The sequence below is a fragment of the Tenrec ecaudatus genome, chromosome 8 (genome assembly GCF_050624435.1).
Source record: "Tenrec ecaudatus isolate mTenEca1 chromosome 8, mTenEca1.hap1, whole genome shotgun sequence".
In the NCBI taxonomy this organism is placed as follows: domain Eukaryota; kingdom Metazoa; phylum Chordata; class Mammalia; order Afrosoricida; family Tenrecidae; genus Tenrec; species Tenrec ecaudatus.
The window spans coordinates 27676397-27695988 of NC_134537.1; the positions used below are offsets into that span (position 1 = coordinate 27676397).

The 19592-nt window shown below is 46.2% G+C and overlaps 1 protein-coding gene and 1 pseudogene across 1 annotated transcript in view; both read right to left on the reverse strand.

Annotated features, from left to right (window-relative positions):
• The window catches only part of IGF2BP2 (insulin like growth factor 2 mRNA binding protein 2), a 169497-nt gene that overhangs the window by 35209 nt on the left and 114696 nt on the right, over positions 1-19592 (reverse strand). The window contains exons 3-4 of the mRNA XM_075556171.1: positions 2885-2933; positions 601-652 (exon numbers count right to left, since the gene is read on the reverse strand). Of these exons, the coding sequence (XP_075412286.1) occupies positions 601-652; positions 2885-2933 (101 nt within the window). The remainder of the gene's footprint in view (positions 1-600; positions 653-2884; positions 2934-19592) is intronic.
• LOC142455841 (small nucleolar RNA SNORA28) lies at positions 1359-1478 on the reverse strand (annotated as a pseudogene).

Here is a 19592-nt window from a genome sequence, read left to right on the forward strand (position 1 = left end):
ACACCTGCTAAAGAGAAGCAGTTCCAGCCATCACATTAGGCGTGAGTCCATTCAAGACCAGTTTGGACTGCCAACGGTGTTTTAAAAATCCAAATGGCCCTTGGCGGAGAAAAGGGCACCCCCAGCCCTGCTTTGAGACAACAATACAGATGAGGGTGGCAGGGTGGAGGTGTTCTCTGGGGACTTGTGCCCTCACACCTGGGGGCACACAGGGGCGGCAGGAGTCCTGCCCCTAAAAGGTCTCATTCAGGCATCTCAACAAGCACTGCGGGGGTTCTGGGCGCAGATCCTCCTCTGGGAAATGCTCAGCCCAAGACATTAGAGATCTGTTTCCCAGAAGGGGAATCAGCAGAACTACAAATCTAATGACTCCCGTGTGCCTGAAGCAGTCCCCAGAATGACAGTCCTTAAAATCAAATTCCTTGAACGAATAAACCACAGACCTAGATAGCGGCCTCTCTCACTTCATGGAAGAAGTCCGTTATCTGTAAACTCCATTTCCCCACAAGCTTTTTGAAGCCCTGGGTGCACGCACACAATCCAAGCAGCTTTCCACGGGAGTTGGCATTCCTTTCAAAACGTAATGGGCTGACTTAGTACCTTGTTCCACATTCTCCACGGTCCCATACTGAGCCAGAAGCCCATCCAACACCTGAAAACAGGAAAAAGAAAGCTTCGTGTCAGGGGATTAGACACTCACAGACTGGCCAGGAATTACAGCAAAAGAATCCAGGGCCCAATCCACTGCCTCTTGGTCCATTCCAATTCAGAGTGACCCTGCAGGACATGGTGCAAATGCTCCCCAGCTTTTGAGGCTGTCGGTCTATACAGAGCAGACTGCCTGACCCTTCCCTGCAGAGCAGCGGTTGAGCTTGGCCAGCCAGCCTCGCAGGAAGCAGCCCAGTGCTGAACCCCTGCGCCACCAGAGCACCCTAAAACCAAGTGCTTATGGGTGATGCCATCAAATTGACATTTAAAGGTTGTCTATAAAAAATCGAGCTGAATAAAACATAGGGGGTATTCATGTGCTGACTGGCTTCCACAGAGGTTTGCTCACTAAGGTGATGCCGTGTCTAGTTTTGATATTCTGAGGGGCTAGTTAGCCTGTCCCTGCTGTCTGGGCCACAGACCCCACAGCCTTGGTAATGCTGGGGAATTCACCATCCGCCCTGGTGGCTGGAATCACCTGCTGCTCTTGAGATGCTGAGCCGAAAAAAGTACCAGGCTCACTTCTTGGAAGATTTAGCAACTCTTCTTTCATTTCCCCTACACGGATCTTTTTATTTTACAAAGCAATGGGAATGTTTTAAGTTTTCCATTTTATACACACACACACACACACACACACACATTTTTTGCTTGTTTAAGTCTATATAACAGTTTCACTGAGGAGAGAACACTGGAATAGGTTAGACTTTCTTGCTGTAGGGAGTGCAAATTGTGAGACGATTTTGATCATCTGCCTCAGAATGTTGCTGGCATAATAAAGATATACTTTTTAAATAATGAAGAGGCTAGACAAAACCATCTGTTTTCTTGTAGGACTGTCTTAAACTTGTGCTGGCCTCACGAACAAAGCAGAGTCCTTTGTGTTTAAATAAGACACCAAAGTTACTCTGCACTGCCTTTTATCAGAGTCGCACTCTTATAAGAAATCTCAAAAGACACCTTAATGGTCAATGAAGACAACTTACTTGAAAATAAAAACTCACACAAACTCAACAAAAAACTTTCTATTTTCATCAGTCTTCCTCCCCACCCCCTCACCCCAAATAAAATCATCATTTGGAAGGGTAACCAAACCATGAAATATAAACACCACAAACCAGGTAGGTATTGTTTTGCAGTTTGGTTGATGGCTTGCTGCAAGAGAACAAAGTGCACATTCTGCCCAATAAATAAACCCAAACTGACCCACTGCTATTGAGTGGATTCCAATTCACACGGACCCCACAGGTCACAGGAGGACTGCTCTTGGGGTTCCCAATCTGTAGGAAGGTGAGGGGGAATGCTGGCACACTCCGGGGGTGGCGATCAAAGCCATAAAAGAAAGTGTTGAGTGGGAAACGGCTTTGATCGGTAAACCCTGACCCGCACCCAACAGAAAGTGCTTAGAAAAGTAAGCCTTTGTGGGATGAAGCAAACAGCCTGATCCTTCTCCTGAAGAGCTGCTGGTGGCCTTGAACTTTGAGGTTAGCGTCTCATGCTTAACCTGCGGCACCACTCAGGGTTCTATTCTGCATAACAGAAAAGCTAAATATAAGGAGACTTGGGAAAGCTCGGGGAAAATTCCATTTTCCCCCCCACAAACTTTAAAAAAACCTGTTGTACAGCCCCAAACATACTATTAAACTCATTGCCACCACGCTGATTCCGACACCACATATAAGGACACAGGAGAACTGCCTCAGAGTTTCCAAGGCTGGACGTGTCTGTGGAAGGAGTCTGCACAGCTTTCTCCTGCAGAGCAGTGGGTGGGTTCCAGCCATCGACAGACCTTCTGGTTAGCAGTCCATCCTACCTACGGTGTCACCAATGGTCCTTCCAAATAGCTGTTCCACTGGGTCAATGCTGACTCACAGCGACCCCGGTGGCTACGGAGCCTGTAACTGTTTATAGGAGTACACAGCACGATCGTTCTCCCACAGAGGTGCTGGTGGTTTTGAACTGCCAACCACGTGGCTTGAAGCCCAATGCATAAACCACTAAACCACCACCGTCTGTATGTAAAACACAAGAGAGGACCCAGAGGCTTTGTGGGAAAATCTGAAGACCCCCAAATTCTTCAATGAGAAAGAAGACCAGAAAAGATGGCCAACATCGCTGCCTGGTAAAAAGTAGGCTGAGCCAAGAGCAAGAAGACAGCAGATAGAGACCAGCTTACCTCCCACTGCAGGTGCGGAGGGATGTTTCGAATCTGGATCTTCCTGCTCCTGTAACGGGAAGACCACAGTCGGTTAGCTTTTCTCTAGCACAGTGTCAACAGGCTGACCGTCCCACGTGGCGTCCCTTTCTCAGCGTCTTCACCAAGGCGTCCACTGTGAAGCCTTGAGCATCGCACTTGAAGACTTGTCACTGCCGTGAGCAAAAGGACAGGGCGCCCTCTAAGAAGAACTCAACGGACTCAAGGGACACACAGCTAAATGCACATCTGTCTTGTCAAATTCCTTATAAACCCCCTGCCCTGCAGTGAATCCCCAGGCTGTGTGGGAACAGACAGCCTCAGCTTGCTCCTTCAGGGTGGTGCATGGGCTCAAACCCCAGGGCACCACCAGGGAAATTTAGAAATGAAACCCAGCATTTGGTTCAGACTTTATAGAAAAAAAGAGGCTCGTTCTCTCACTGAAATCCATGAAGGTGTAGTACCTATATAGATATATTTAAATCCAACCTTCCACAATAAATTAGGAAAGTGATTAACTCTAAGAGAAAAAAGTTCTTCATGACAGCAATATTAATAATAATCTGATAGCTGCTTTATCTGAGAAGGAGCCCTGGTGGCGGCGTGCGTACATGTTGGCTGCAACCACAAGGTCAGCGGTTCGACACCACCAGTTGCTACTCCGGGGAGAGGTGAGGCTTTCTGTTTCCAAAATGAGAGTCTCGGAAGCCCACAGGGGCAGCTCTACCTGCCCTATAGGAATCGACTGGATGGCCGTGAGTTTTTATTTGAGAAAGAAAAAAAAGAGTCTCTAAAGAAATCGAAATTGTCTTTCTGGTCCTGGGTGGCACAAAAGTGGCCCACAAGTCGCCCTCTGCTGCCTCCGCCTCTCCTATCCCAACCAGTTCACACTCAGTACCACCGACTTGCCAACACACACGACTGGCCACTCCGCCTGCGTTCCCTCAAGGACTCCCTTGCCATGTCCAATCCTGCCAGAGCCCCGCTCCGCTGCTGCCCCTTCACCACCAAGCGGAAAATGCCGCCGCCATTCCAAACTGCCCGAGTCTGTCTGTGCCAGTAGCTCACAAATGTGCCACCTTCAAAACCTGACCGAGGGGCCAGGAAGGAGGCCTGTTCTGACTTCAACTGCTGGTGATTTTAACTTCCAATGGAACAAGAACTCTTTCACAGAGATGCTCGTGGGCTTCCCCTGCCCGTGGGATGCGGAATTCCCCACGCTCATGTTCAAGAACAGTAAGTGTTTGGATTAAAAAGGGCAAGGAGCCCTGTTTCCAGACCAGGTAAAGGGTAGTGCAGCCCTACAGCCAACCTGTTGCTGGAGAACTAGCTACTTGGACGAATTCTATATTCTGGTTAGTTGGCATTAATTGGGATTCTAATATATGCTTGTCAACTATAAGATTTAGAAGCATCCTATCACGCGCCTGTGAGAGCTGGGCAGGGAACAAGGAAGACCAGAGAAGGGCGGATGCAGGTGAATGATGGGGTTGGCAAGCACCGCGACAGTGTCATGGACTGCCAGCAGAACACGCAGCCCTTTCCTGAAAGCACTGTTCAAATGCTCCTTAGCAGCCAGGATGGCGTGTAGAGAGGGGGAACCGATGACAAGGATCTACACATAACCGCCTCCCTGGGGGTCAGACAACAGAAAAGTGGGGGAAGGGAGACGTCGGACAGTGTAAGACATGACAATATGATAATAATTTATAAATTATCAAGGGTTCATTGGGGGTGGGGAGGGAGGGGAAAAATGAGGAGCAGATACCAAGGACTCAAGTAGAAAACAAATGCTTTGAGAATGATGATGGCAACAAATGTATAAGGATGGATGGATGGATGGATGGATGGATGGATGGATGGATGGATGGATGGATGGATGGATGGATGGATATAGGAGTTGTATGAGCCCCCAATAAAATGTTTAAGAAAAACCAGAATGGGGGATGGTTAGACTCTCTGTCTTACATACTTTGGACATGTTCTCAGCAGGGCACCAGGCAGTCCCTGGAGAAGAATATCACATTTGGGAGAGGGTTTGCAATAGAGAGCAATGAGTCACACAGTGGCTGCAGTGATGGGCTCACCCATGGGCCCAATTGTGAAGATGACACAGGACCGGGCAATGTTTTTGTTCTGTTGTACACAGTACCGCCCACTCGGAACTGACTCAACCACACATGTAACAACAACTTAGAACATACCTCACCCGGCTCATCTACCTCAGAGGGCGATTTCCAAGAAGGGAAAGGGCCTCAGGGTACATTCTATTCCTATGTTATGATCTTTGTCCTGTGGCTGGCCAGAGGGAACAGAAGCTTCCAAAGGAATGCATTCCGAGTAAACTAGACGTCCACGGTCAGGAATTTTATGGGCTTGGGAGAAACTGTTTTGTGTGGTAGAATCTGTTGCTTGAAGTGGGTGATCCACTGGGGAAATAAAACCCAATTTATTTACGGAGAAATCTCCATGATACTAAAGAACAATTTCACCTCTTATCATTTGAAAACAAGCCAGCAGCTGCTGGCATGTGAGGAAGAGACCATGCCACGGATTTCACACGTCTGGTCAACTGGCCACAAGTCTGACCAGCCACCTTGGACACTCTAACAACATTGACCCTGCCTGGGCCTGGAGCAGAGAATCCACTAAGCATGAACTGTGGGAACCCAGCTCACGGGACCCCAGGCTCCATCCGAAAATGGTCAGGTCTCAGAGCAGAGACTCCTGCAGACAACATGTGGGCCAGAGGCAGCACAGCCATTCCGAGGTCCATCAGTGGGTATGTGGTCTTCTTGGTGGGACCCCAGAGGGCCCAGCTTGGACATCACCTGTGGAGAAGGCAGGTGTGCCATGTCCAAGGAGGACACAGGGCAGGGCTACACTGCACCCCCGAGGGCAATGGTCGGCCTTCAGGGCACCTCCTGTGCTCTTTAGTGTGTGAATGAGGCACTTGACCTGTTCCATCCCTCACGAGTTATGAAAAGTCCCCGTAAAACTTCTGGACATTCAGTCCAAGGGACAGCTTGTGCTCGGCTGAGCTAAGGACTCATGTGCCGGTGGAGACCCAAAGCGATGCTCCACTCACCGTCTCTTGTAGTCCTCATGGGTGGTGGGGCTCCCAAAGGACACCGGGAATGATTTAGAGTCGACAAAACAAATCGCTCAGTCACTTTCTTTGTTGCCATATGACTAAGAACTCAGTCACTTTCTTTGCTGCAATATGACTAAGAATGAGCGCCTCTGCCTTCCTGGAAACTAAAGCTATCAGATTCTACCAGGATTCAATCAGCCAGCATCGCGGTGCCGCACTGCAAAGCGATCGGCCAGACTGCACGGCTGAACTCTTCTGCTCTGAAGACTCGTGTCCACAGAACCAGGACCCCCAGAGCAGCCCTAGTCTGACCAGCCACCTGGCTCCCTCGAAGCCCAGCCTGGACAAGCTGGGGGCAGCTTGAGTGGAGAACCCCGTCAGAACTGTAAAAAGCCAGCTCTCGGGGCTCAGGCTCCTGAGGACCCGGTGAGGCCTCCGATGGGAGGGTCCCAGGGCAGAGTGTGGGCAAGCAAATAGGGTCCCAGGAGAGAAGCACATTTCCTAAGCATTTAATAAAGGAAGCTCATGAAAGCTCACTGCCCGGGAGGCTCAAAAATCTGCAAGACCCTGAAACTTTCCAATTCACTCATAACCCCAAACGCGAAACCCAAACTCACTGCCATCCGCTCGGTGCGGGCTGACAGCGACCCGCCAGGACAGGGCAGATGTCCCCTGCGAGTTTCCGGGCTGTAGCTACTTATGGAAGTCCTGCTCCCTCATAGAGGCTGGTGGTTTTGAACAGGGGGCCTGGGGGTTAGCAGCCCCACTAGTACCCACCACCTAACTCATGAGCGAAGACGGATATAGAGCAGGAGCAGCTGCTGTTGAGCTGATTGCGACTCATGGAGACCCCTGACCCCTTGGGCTCCAAAGTGGATTTTCATGCTGGATCTTCTGAAGCGGGATCACCAGGCCTTTCTTCTGAGCCACCATTAGGCTTCTTTCAGCTACCAGCCTGTGGTCAGCAGCTTTCCCATTTCAACACCCAGGGACCACGCTCAGAAAAGATTCTTCGTCTTTTTCACTTTTAGTTTTTAAGATGTCACTAGATGAAGATTCTTCTTTGGTTCAAAATAGGAGAGGTTCTTAACTGTTAGATATGCAAAGAAGTGGAAGAGGAAATGAAGAAAAAACAAAACCCAGTGGAGTGATCGATCCTCTAAGGAGATGCGGTAAATGGCTAGCCCGTAAAAAAATGAAGAGACTCCCCTATTAAATTGCAGTACAGTGAGTTGTACGTGCATTACATGACGGCTAAGTTCATTCCCACCCCAGCACTCTCCCAGTCTTCTGGAAAGGGGTCTAAGAGGAAATCCCGTGTTCACAGGAACCAGCACCCTTGCTACAGTCAAAGCACCAAACACCCCACCAGGGAAGAAGGTCATCAGAAATTCACACTTCAGCGCTTCAGGTTACAAAGGAGGTGGATATTTCAAGTGTCTTTTTATTTACATGCAGTTGTAAGCAAGGAGGCTCCTTTTACTGGAGTAACTGAATTGAGGGAAGACTAAAAGTGCAAAGACTTATTTGACGGAAAGAATGTGTTTGAAGGGAGTTGGAGTGAAGCCCCAAAACCCATTTTTAGACAACTGGACATCCCCTCACAGAAGGATTACAAGGAAATGATTCAACCAGGGTGCAGTGTAGCACCAATGAAACACACACCATTCCTACAGTGCTTGAGTGCCGCCCCCCCCCCCCCGTGACTCAATTCTACCTTACAAATCCAGCTAGACCAGAGTACACACATTGGTACAGATAAGAGCTCTCGACACATGGAATTCAGGACAGTACTGGGAGTATCGCTATCATGAGGGTAGGGGATGGTGGGGGTGAGGGAAGCGGGAGAAAAGGGGTACTCATCACAAGGTTGGATATATAGCCCACCCCCCAGGGGACAAATAACAGAAATCTGGTAAAGGGAGACAATGGACAGTGTAAGACACGAAATAACAACAATAAAATAAAAATAATATAAAACCAAGGATTCATGAGATTGGAAGAGGTGGGGGAGGGAGGGGAAAGAAAGAGGAACTCATACCAAGGGCTCAAGTAGAAGGGAAATATTTTGGAAATTTGAATTGTCATAAGATTTGGAGGAGCCCCCCCCAATAAAAACGATTAATAAATAAGAATGTTTTTCTTTATCAAAGACAACTTTCAGAAATGAACAAAAAAAAGTGGCATCAAAACTGCCCTCTCATCAAGATTCATGCACACTTTCCTACAGGTAATATCATCTCAACCCCAGCCCCTCCTCCTCAATTCATTCGGAGACCCTAGAGAGCAGGAGAGAGATCCTGGGGTCCATCTCGGGTTTTCCACTGCAGTCTGACTCTGCCCGATCCCTCCATTATTTTATGTGACTAGAAAGATACGTGGGATACAAGCATTCCGGGACGGAAGATTTTGTGTTCCCCGTGCCCTATTCTCTGAGTAGAGTTCCACAATTCTATTTATTTAAATTAGTAAGTCATTTTATGGGGGGCTCTTACAGATCTTAAAACAATCCATACATCAATTGTATCAAATACATTTGTACATATGTTGCCACCGTCATTTTCAAAACATTTTCTTTCTGCTTGAGCCCTTGGTATCAATTCCTCTTTTTTCTCCCACCCTCGTGAACCCTTGATAAATGATAAATTATTATTATTTTCATGTCTTACACCATCCACTGTCTCCCTTCGCCCATGTTTCGGTTGCTTGTCCCCCTGGGGAGAGGGAGGGTTAATACGTCGGTCAATCACGGTAGTCGGTTCTCTGCTTCTCTCCCTTCTCCTCCCCTCCCCTCACGGTATTGATACTCACACTGCTGTTCCTGAGGGGGTTCTCTGTCCTGGAGTCCATGTGTCAAGAGCTCTTATCTCTACCAGTGTACATGCTCATGATAGAGGGGGGAAGAAAGCATGAAAGAACTAGAGAAATGTTGTGTGTTCCATCGGTGCTGTGCTGCTCCCTGGCTGACTTGTTCCTTCCTGTGACTCTTCTGTGAGAGGATGTCCAATTGTTTACATAGGGGCTTTGGGTCTCCGCTCTGACCCCATGATTTGCATCAATGTATTTGTTTATTAGCGTCTTCTGATGCCTGATACCTGATCCAGTTGACACCTCGTCCGCTTCAACTTTTTAAGATCTAAAGCACACTAAGAGTTGAGGGCATTTCCTTTTACTGTATTTATTTCACTGTGACGAAGATCCAATTAACAGAAAAACACAATTATGTTTGTAGAAAAGTGATTACCCTTACAAGGGCCTCAGCTCATTATCATCTGTTTCTGAAACTCACCAGGGTGAAAACATGTGTGCCTAACAATGAGCCCAGATAATGTATAAGTGCAATGCAGTACACTAAGACACTTCAGTATATAAATGTCTGTCTTCTGATGCTGTTGCCGTTAGGTCCCGGGGAGTCAGTTCCAGCCGACAGTGACCCTGCACAACAGGAAGCACTGCACAGTCCTGTGCCTGAGCCCACTGTTACAGCCACAGTGCCAGTCCATCCCCTTGAGCGCCACTTGACCAAGCACGATGTTCTTCTCCAGGGACCGGTCTCTCCCGACATGTCCAAAGTGTGTGAGACCAAGTCCTTGCCTCTGAGGAGCACTCGGGCCACACTCCCTCCAGGATAGAGTGGTTTGTTCTTTTAGCAGTGCATGGTGCTTTCCATGTTGTCCACAAGCACTACAATTCAAATGCATCCATTTTGGGGTTCTTATTTAATGTCCAATTTTCATATGCATATGAAGCAATTGAAATGCCATGGGTTGGTCAGGCATACCTTAGCTCTCAAAGTGACATCCTTGTTCTTCAACGCTTTAAAGAGGTCCTATGCAAACTTAAGGAGCCCTGGTAGTGCTTATGCATTGAGTGGTGAACGACAAGGTGAGTAGTTCGAAACCACCAGCTGCTTCACAGGAGAAAGACCAGGCTTTCTACTCCTACAAAGGGTTACGATCTTGGCAATTCATAGGGGCAGTTCTACACTGTCCTCCAGGGTCACTATGATTCGCCATGGACTTGATGGCTGTGTGTGTGTGTGTGTGTGTGTGTGCCTGAGTGCAGATTTACCCAAAGCAATGTATTGTTTTGATCTTTTGAGTGCAGCTCCATGAGCACGGAGTGTGAATACATGCAAGACAAGATCTTTGACAATTTCACTCTTTTCTCGATTTACCATGTTGCTAACTATTGCTCTTGGCAATGAGGATTGTGGTTTTCTTTACATTGACTGTACTCGTGGGGGGGGGGGGGGCACTGATCCCAGCTGATAAATTTACTTTCAGGAGAAAGTAAATGTCTAGAAAAGAACGATGGCAACATAAGTACAAATATGCCTCATCCAATTGATGTATGGATTGTAATAAGAGTTGTAAGAGTCCCCAATAAAATGATCTTTTAATAATAAATAAAGACAAAGGGGCGGGGGAGGGGGAGACTGCAATCATTGATCTTCATCAACAAGTGTCTCAAGTACTCCTCACTTTCAGCAAGCAAGGCTGTGTCACCTGTATATGATGGGTTGTTAGTAAGCCCTCCTCCAATCCTGATGCCACATTTTTCTTCATGTAACCCAGCTTCTCTGATGGCTTGCTCAGGGTGCAGATACAGTAAGCATGGTGAGAGGATACAACCCTGACACACACCTTTCCTGATTTTAAACCATGCAGTGTTCTCTTGTTCTGTTCCCACAAGTGCCTCTTGATCCATGTACAAGTTCCACATGAGCCCAATGAAGTAGTTTGGAAATCCTCTTGTTCTCAATGATATCCACAGTTTGTTATGATCCAGTTAAATAATTGGCATAGTCAATAAAACACAAGCAAACATATTTCTGCTATTCTCTGCTTTAACAAAGATCCATCTGATGTTGACAATGATATCCCTTCTTCCACGTCCTCTGCTGAATCCGCCCTAAACCTCTGGCTGTTCCCTGTCAATGTACTGCTGCAATCATTGTTGGATGATCGTCAGTAAAATTTTACTTGCATGTGATATCAATGGCATTGTCTTTAACGGGAGCATCCTGTTGGGTCGCCATTATTTGGAATAGGTACAAGTACGGATCCCTTCCAGTTTGCCTTCTATAGCGTATCAAGCAAAACAACAACAAAAGCAAACCCCAACATCACTGCCACCAAGTCGATTCTGTCTCATAATGACCATTATCGAGGGTTTCTGAGGCTGTAAATCTTTATGACGACAGGCTCATCTTTCTCCTGAACAGTGGCAGGTGGGTTTGAACTGCCAACCTTTGTGTGGAGTACAATAGATAGCAAATTATCTTTGTGAAAGCAAAGGAAATCACATATCCCATCACCAACAACTATCTTTTCAGCATCTTTTTGGTGATGTTTAAATAATTTCAGTGCCGCAAACAGTACTTACTCAGACTTGCCCTTTCCACCCCTGTCTCCATTCCTTGTCTTTATCCTTTTCCTTCTTCCTGAGTCCAAGACTACCTGAGACAGAGCAGGTGCACAGCCACCAGCAACACCAGCAAATTCATAGGAGACTTGTTGCCAAGAGCTGGTTTCTTTTTCCTGCCCACTCTGCCCTGCAGTCTGTTTTCCGAGGAGCATGCGCTAACTGAAGACACTGTGGTCGTCAAGCAAGTGGCGTCTTTCCCTCTGGTGCACGCAGGGCAGGGGCTGCTGACTGGAAGGCTTCCGGAAAGGGGGCTGGGGGTGGTGAGTCTCGAACACAGAAGCCACTGCCAACCTTTCCTTTGATCAGAAGTAATGACTCCTGTGCAGGTGGGGGCTTTCCCAGCCAGACAAGTAGAAGACAATGGCATGCTGCGACTTAGTGCAGAAACGGTTTCACAATAAACACAGAAGTCCATGCCAGAAGCCGTGAGTCCTTAATGCCCGGGAAATGAAGAGCTAAACCAACAACATTGTACTTGTGAAAAGAAGGAACAATTCCCCAAACCCGTGTCATCAAATTGAGTCTGACTGGTAGCAGGCCGGTAAGGACTTCCAAGACTCTAAACCTGTATGAGGGCAGACAGCCTCTTGTTTTTCCTGTGTAATGCCTGGTGGGTTTGAACCACCAACCTGTGGTTAGCAGTCCAATGCTTACCTACAGTCCCACCGGACTCCAGAAGGCCTGGAATCCATGAGAATATGAAATTCTGTTCGGCAATTTCCCTTAAGGGATCAGGATTCTTCTATAAACTCTTCCGTCAAAATTTTAAATCAAAATAAAAATATTCAGTAATATCGAATCCTCTTCTGGGGATCAACCTTCAGCTAAACCATATGAACCTATAAAGTGACCATAAAACCTCTGAGGAACATGCTCCTCAAAACAACCAGTATATGAGACCAAGTGTTGGGCAGCGTCGGCCCAAAAACATGCCAAAAGGGGCAGGAAGCAGACCAAAGGAAACAGGAAGCTGGGCTGGAAGTAAGAAGAGGGCTGAGGCACCAAGAGGATTCAAAGCAATGTCTAAAACAAAATGTGCAAAACATGTTGAGTGAGAAATGAGCTTGCTTTGTTAACTTTCACCCAAACCAAATAGGACATTTTAAAGAAAAACGAAATTTAGTAATAGTTGCTGGGCATCAGTCAGGTTCTTCCGGTCTGATGGCAAAGGAGTTGTTCAAGGAAGCCAACAAGCTCCTCATCCTGACTCTCCATCCTTTGTGGCTCGAGGTGAACAGTTATCAACTGCTGTACCTTGGAAGGTTGCTTGCAAGCTATTAAGATCCAAGGGCAATCAGGCATCCGCTTATAGAAGGGTCTCTGGGAGGAGACAGGCCAGTCAGGTGCAGTGTAGCAACGATGAAATAGATAACTCTCCTATAATTCTTTAATGCTTTCTCGCCCCCACCCACTATCATGATCCCAATTCTACCTTACAAATATGGCTAGACCAGAGGATGTACACTGGTACAGATAGAAACTGGAAACACAGGGAATCCAGGGAGGATGATCCCTTCAGGACCAGTGGTGAGAGTGGCAATACCGGGAGAGTGTAGGGAGGGTGGGGTGGAAAGGGGGAACCGATTACAAGAATCTACATATAACCTCCTCCCTGGAGGAGAACAACAACAGAAAAGTGGGTGAAGGGAGATGTCAGACAGTGCAAGATATGACAAAAAATAATTGATAAATTATCAAGGATTCACGAGGGAGGGAGAAAAATGAGGAGCTGATGCCAGGGGCTTAAGTGAAAAGCAAACGTTTTGAGAATGATGAGAGCAACAAATGTACAGATGTGCTTTACACAATTGATGGATGTATGAATTGTGATAAGAGTTGCATGAGCCCCTAATAAAATGATTAAAAAACAAAACAAAACAAAAAGATCCAAGGAAACGACTCAATAAAAATGTATTAGGAAATGGCACGGAAGCATCAAACATGTTATGAGATCCCATGAACCATACCCTACATCTCCAAACCAAGACATACCATGCAGTGTTTGGTTGTACACAAGGAGCCTCAGCGCCTGCAGGATTTTTGGTTGTTTGTTTGCTTTCTCTTATATCATTTTATTGGGGGCTCATACAACTCTTATCATAATTCATCCATCCATCCATTGTGTCAAGCACATTTGTACATTTGTTGCCATCATCATTCTCAAAACACTTGCTCTCCACCTGAGCCCCTGGCATCAGCTCATTTATTCCTTTCCCTCCCCATCCCCCTTCCTCATGAACCCTTGGTAATTGATAATTTATTATTTTGTCATATCTTGCACTGTCTGACATCTCCCTTCACCCACTTTTCTGTTGTATGTCCCCCGAGGAGGTTATATGTAGATCCTTGTAATCGGTTCCCCCTTTCCACCTCACCCTCCCTCCACCCTCACAGTATCGCCACTCTCACCACTGGTCCTGAAGGGATCATCCTCCCTGGATTCCCTGTGTTCCCAGTTGATATCTGTACCAGTGTCCATCCTCTGGTCTAGCCAGATTTGCAAGGTAGAACTAGGATAAACATAGTAGGGGGTGGGGGAGGGAGAAGCATTTAGGAACTAGAGGAAAGTTGTATTTTTCATCGTTGCTACATCAGACCCTGACTGGGTCATCTCCCTGAGACTCTTCTGTAAGGGGATGTCCAGTGGCCTACAAATGGGCTTTGGGTCTCCACTCCCGACCGCATTCACGAGGGTAAGATTTTTTTCTTCTGATGATGCCTGATACCTGATCCCTTCGACACCTCGTGATCAAACAGGCTGGTGTGCTTCTTCCATGTAGACTTTGTTGCTTCTGAGCTAGATGGCCACTTGTTTACCTTCAAGCCTTTAAGAGCCCAGATGCTATATCTTTTGACAGCCGGGCTCCATCAGCTTTCTTCACCACATTTGTGTATTCACCTGCTTTGTCTTCAGTAATTGTGTCGGGAAGGTGAGCATCATAGAATGCCAATTTAATAGAAGTATTCTTGCATTGAGGGAGTGCTTGAGTGGAGGCCCATTGTCCATTTGCTACCTTAATACTAAACCTATAAATATATGCACATAGATATATTCCCCATCCTCATATATAAATATATTGACATATGTACATACCTGTATTTAGATCTCTATAAATGTCCTTTGCCTCCTAGCCCTTTCCTCTATTTCCTTTGACTTTCCTCTTGTCCCACTATCATGCTCAGTCTTCAATTGGGTTTCAGTAATTCCTCTTGGTTCCATTACCCTTGATCATGCCCTACCAGGCCTCCCACACCCACCTCACCACCAATTTGGATTACTTGTTCCCTTGTCCCTGGGTTTGTTAACATCACTTCCTTTCCCCCCACCTCCCCCTCTCCCATGTCCCCCCGGAACTATTGGTCCCATTGTTTTCTCCTCTAGATTTGTTCATCCAGCCTATCTTATTTAGATAGACCTGCAGAGATAATAACACGCACAAAAAACCCCAGCAAAACCAAACAATATACAACAAACCAATGACAAGAACAAAACATAACAAGAAAAGCTTGTAGTTATTTCAAGGTCTCTTGTTTTTCCCTTCCAGTCTGTTGTGGTACCACGCCCTGGCCCTAAAGTCCACCTTCAGCATTCCCTGGGGACCTTGCTGGTCCGTTCCCTTGCTGTTCTGTTGCACCCCCTTAGTGTTTTGCCTCGGTGTGGCAGGATCAGATCGTGTGCAATTCCCACACTGTGTCTCCAGTGTTGTCCCCTGCAGGGCTGTGGGTCAGTGAGGGACATTGTGTCTCATAGTGGGGCCAGCCATGTGGTGTTCTCTGTGGACTGGATGCTCTGAGCAGGAACATCGTTCTCAAGACCTGGTGGGCCAGGATGTGCTCTACTCTCTCCTCCTCCCCCTTCATCTGCTCCCATATACTCCGATCAGATATGTCCCTCTCCCGGCAGCTCATTATTCCCCCTCCCTCCCCTCCCCTTCCCTCACGAACCCTTGATAATTTCTTACTGTCCAACGTCTCCCTTCATCCACTTTTCTGATGTCCATCCTCCAGGGAAGAAGTTATATGTAGATCCTTGTAGTTGGTTCCCCCTTTGTACCCCACCTTCCTCCACCCTCCTGGTATCACCACTCTCACCACTGGTCCTGACTCCCCGTGTTTCCAGTTCATATCTGTACCAGTGTACATCCCCTGGTCTAGCTGGATTTGAAGGTAGAATTGGGATCATGATAGTGGGGGAAGGAAGCATTTAAGAACTAGAGGAAAGTTGTATGTTTCATCATTGCTTTAATGCACCCTGACTGGCTCATCTCCTTCCCGAGACCCTTCTGCAAGGGGATGTCCAGTTGCCTACAGATGGGCTTTGGGTCCCCACTCTGCACTCCCCCTCATTCACAATGATATGATTCCTGTTCTTTGATAACTGATCCCTTCAACACCTCTTGATCACACACACTGGTGTGCTTCTTCCATGTGGGCTTCGTTGCTTCTCAGCTAGATGGTCGCTTGTTTAGCTTCAGCTTTTTGACTTTTGTAGATATGGTTATTCCCTAAGTTTTACTGATTCAATGGTGTATAAGTGTACAATTTATTACCAGCTACTACCTTAATCACTATGCAACCATACTCTTAAACAGTGCAATCTTTCCATCACTATAAACCCAAACTACTTCATATACGGTACTTTCCATCATCAATAACCTCCCATTTTCCCCACCTTCCAACCCTGGTACAGACCAATAAACTTGGTCTCTGTATACTCTCCTGTTCTTGTCTTTTTATATAAATGAGGCCCTACAATCGTTGTCCTTTTGTGACTGACTTATTCCACTTAGCATAAAGTCTCCAAGCTCCATTTGCAGGACAGAATGCATCAAGGCTTCGTTCTCTTTCTCACTAGAATTCCCTTGTGTGTAAGTTCCACGCGTACTCCAGCAGTGAAATCACTGGGCTGTATGGCAGTTCTAGTTTTAGGTTTTTTGGTTTTTTTTTAAGAAACTGCCACCTGGAGTTTCACAGCAGCTGCACAATTTTGAATTCCATCCAGCAAGAGATAAGGGTTCTAGTTTCCCCAAATTCGTGCCAACACTTGCTATTTATTTATTTTCGTCTTAGCCATTCTAGTGGGCGTGGGGTGGTATTTCACTGTGATTTGATCTGCATCTCGGTGATAGTAAATGGTATTGAGCATCTCTTCATGTGTTTGGTGACCATTTAATGTCCTCGTCAGTCATTCTGTATGTCAAATTTGGATAGACCATGGTGCCAAGTTCTTTTTTTAAAAAAAAAAACAACTGATTGTAATAAGAGATGTAAGAGCCCCCAATAAAAGTATTTGGAAAAAACCCTAAATTTTATTGTTTTCAGTAAAAGTTTACACAGTAAATTAGATGCTCATTTAACAATTTTTATATCATTTGTTCAATGACATTGGTCGTTTTTTTTAATCTAAAAGAAAGCCAAAAATAATTTTAAAATAGAACAAATTAAGAATGGATTAAAGGGAAAATAAACGAGATCTTAGATTTTAATCTAACTATACTGTACCTGAATTACTTCACTTTCTGATGCCCTGTCTGAGAGCAGGGCGCTTTGAAGCCCTGGTCAATGGTCTGAGGGAATCCCCTGGAGGCTTGTTCCCTGCGGGGTTTTACAAACAGATTCTGGCTTTTACTGTCAGCCATAATCTTGTGCAGTATGAGCGCCCTCCTCTGATGGCAGATTTTATTTTTACAATTCTTGAATCAATGAAGCTGATATGCTTTTTCTGTGTGGGTTTACCTCATACCTTGCGTAGATAGATGATGTATTAAGACAAGTTTTTTGATAGATGATGTATTAAGATAAGTTTTTAAGACCCTACGCGCTATTCTTTCTGAATATAATTACTTGACTTTACTACAATTACTTGACTTTAAGTGAAAGAGATTACTCTTGATCACATGGGTGGGCCTCATCCAATCAGGGAAAGACAGACAGAGCAAAAAGAAGGTTTCTCTAAGAAGGAATCATGCCATAAGATTTTACTAGAGAAATCCTGCCTGGCATCAGAAGACCCAACAATCATATCGATGTAAATGAGAGGGGCCAGAGTGCAGATCCCAAACCCATCTGTAGACAACTGGACATCCCCTCACAGAAGGGTCATAAGGAAGGGATGAGCCAGCCAGGGTGCAGCAGAGCACCGACAGAACACACAACATTCCTCTGTTCTTTAATGCTCTCCCACCCGCCCACGCCACCATCGTGACCCCCGTTCTACCTTACAAATCCGCCTAGACCAGAGCATGTGCACTGGTACAGATGAGAGCACTTGACACATGCAGTCCAGGCCCTCAGGAACAGTAATGGGAGTAGACATACCATGAGGGTAGGGGAAGGTCAATGTGTAAGCATGCCCCCCACCCCCGGTGACAAACAACAGAAGTATGGGTAAAGGGAGACAGTGGAAGGCCTATAAAAATGAAAATAATAATGATTTATAACTTATCAAGGGTTAATGAGGGAGGGAGGGAAAAATGAGGCGCTGATACTGAGGGCTCAAGTAGAAAGGGTTTTGAAAAGGATGGTGGCAACATATGTACAAATGTGCTTGATACAATGGATGTGAGGAATGTTATAAGATCTAGGGTTTCGTCTTTTTTTAATTAATTAAAATTTTCTATTTTAAATCATTTTATTGAGGGCTCATACAACTCTTATCACAATCCATGCATACATCCATTGTGTCCAGCACATTTGTACATTTGTTGCCGTCATCATTCTCAAAACATTTGCTTTCTACTTGAGCCCTTGGTACCAGCTCTTCATTTTCCCCCTCCTTTCCCACTCCCCTCTCCCTTAATTTTTAAATTTTTAATAAATCATTTTATTGGAGACTCTTACATTTCCGACTCAAGACTGTCAAATGTCTGAGTGTTTAGTCTACCACCTGCTCTACAAATTTCACATTTACCATGCCCACAATCATAGGAGACAATTCCTTAAAATAAAGCTCTTTACATACGTAAATATTATATATAGAAATCTCTACATGTATCTATACACATGTATGTACACCTAGAGATCTATAAACATACAAGGGGATTCCAAAAGGTTCCATAAATTAAAACTCCTTCGTATACTATACTTTCAGAAGCATAACTTCCCCTTTTCCCCCCTCCCCATGCTCGGTAACCACCAGTATACTTTGGTGGGAAAATGAAATTAAAGGACAACACATTGTTCCCACACACTTTCTGAAGCCCTCGGAGACAAGAGATGTTGTATATATTATGCGTGTATGTGTATATTATATAGTCCCTGGGTGGTGTAAATGACTTCTGCCCTTGGAAGCTACCCCAAGGTTGAAGGTTCAAGTTCACGCCAGGTACCTTCGACTAGTGGTTCTCAAGTTTCCTAATGCCACGACCCTTTAATACAGTTCCTCATGTGGTGGTGACCCCCCAACCATAAAATTATTTTCGTTGCTACTTCATCACTGTAAGTTTGCAACTGTTATGAATCGGGCGACCCCTGTGAAAGGGTCACTCAACCCCCAGGGGGCTCTCGACCCACAGGTTGAGAACCACTGCCTTAGCAGAGAGGCCTACTGAAGTCACTTTCGGAAACCAAATGGGGCAGAGTCCTACTGACACACAACCCAGTTGTTTTTATACGTACTGATATAAAATCTCCTACTGTGTATTTCTCTGGAGAACTCTGATTGCCAGAGTGCCTCTAATACTATCACAATCCACGTCCACTGAACAAAAAGCTCACTGCCATCACGTCGCTGCTGGCCGAGGGGGCAGAATCTGCGGGTTTCTGAAACTCACTCTGAGGCGGGTAGAAAGCCTCACCTTGCTCCTGCGGAGCATCGGGTTTCCAATGCTAATCACAGGGCACGCAGCCTACACTCCCAGGCTTCTTCCCCTGCACAGCTCCCCCATGGATGTCTCCCTCCTCCCTGCCTTATTACAGAGAGCCTTAAATATGCTCTGATCCATGCTGCTTCTGAAGGTGCAGGTCATTTCACGAGAGTTACCATGAAGACAGGGCGCAGCACAGCGAAGGGAGACCTATGGCATGGGGAGTCCTGGCGAGGGGCTGTGGAGGAGGAGGCTGTCAGCAGTCCCACGGCATTCCAGTGGGATCAGAAACCGCCAGATCAAAGCCACACAGAAACAGAGCTGGGTGCCATCATGCCCGTGGTGGTTTAATTAGGGCTGT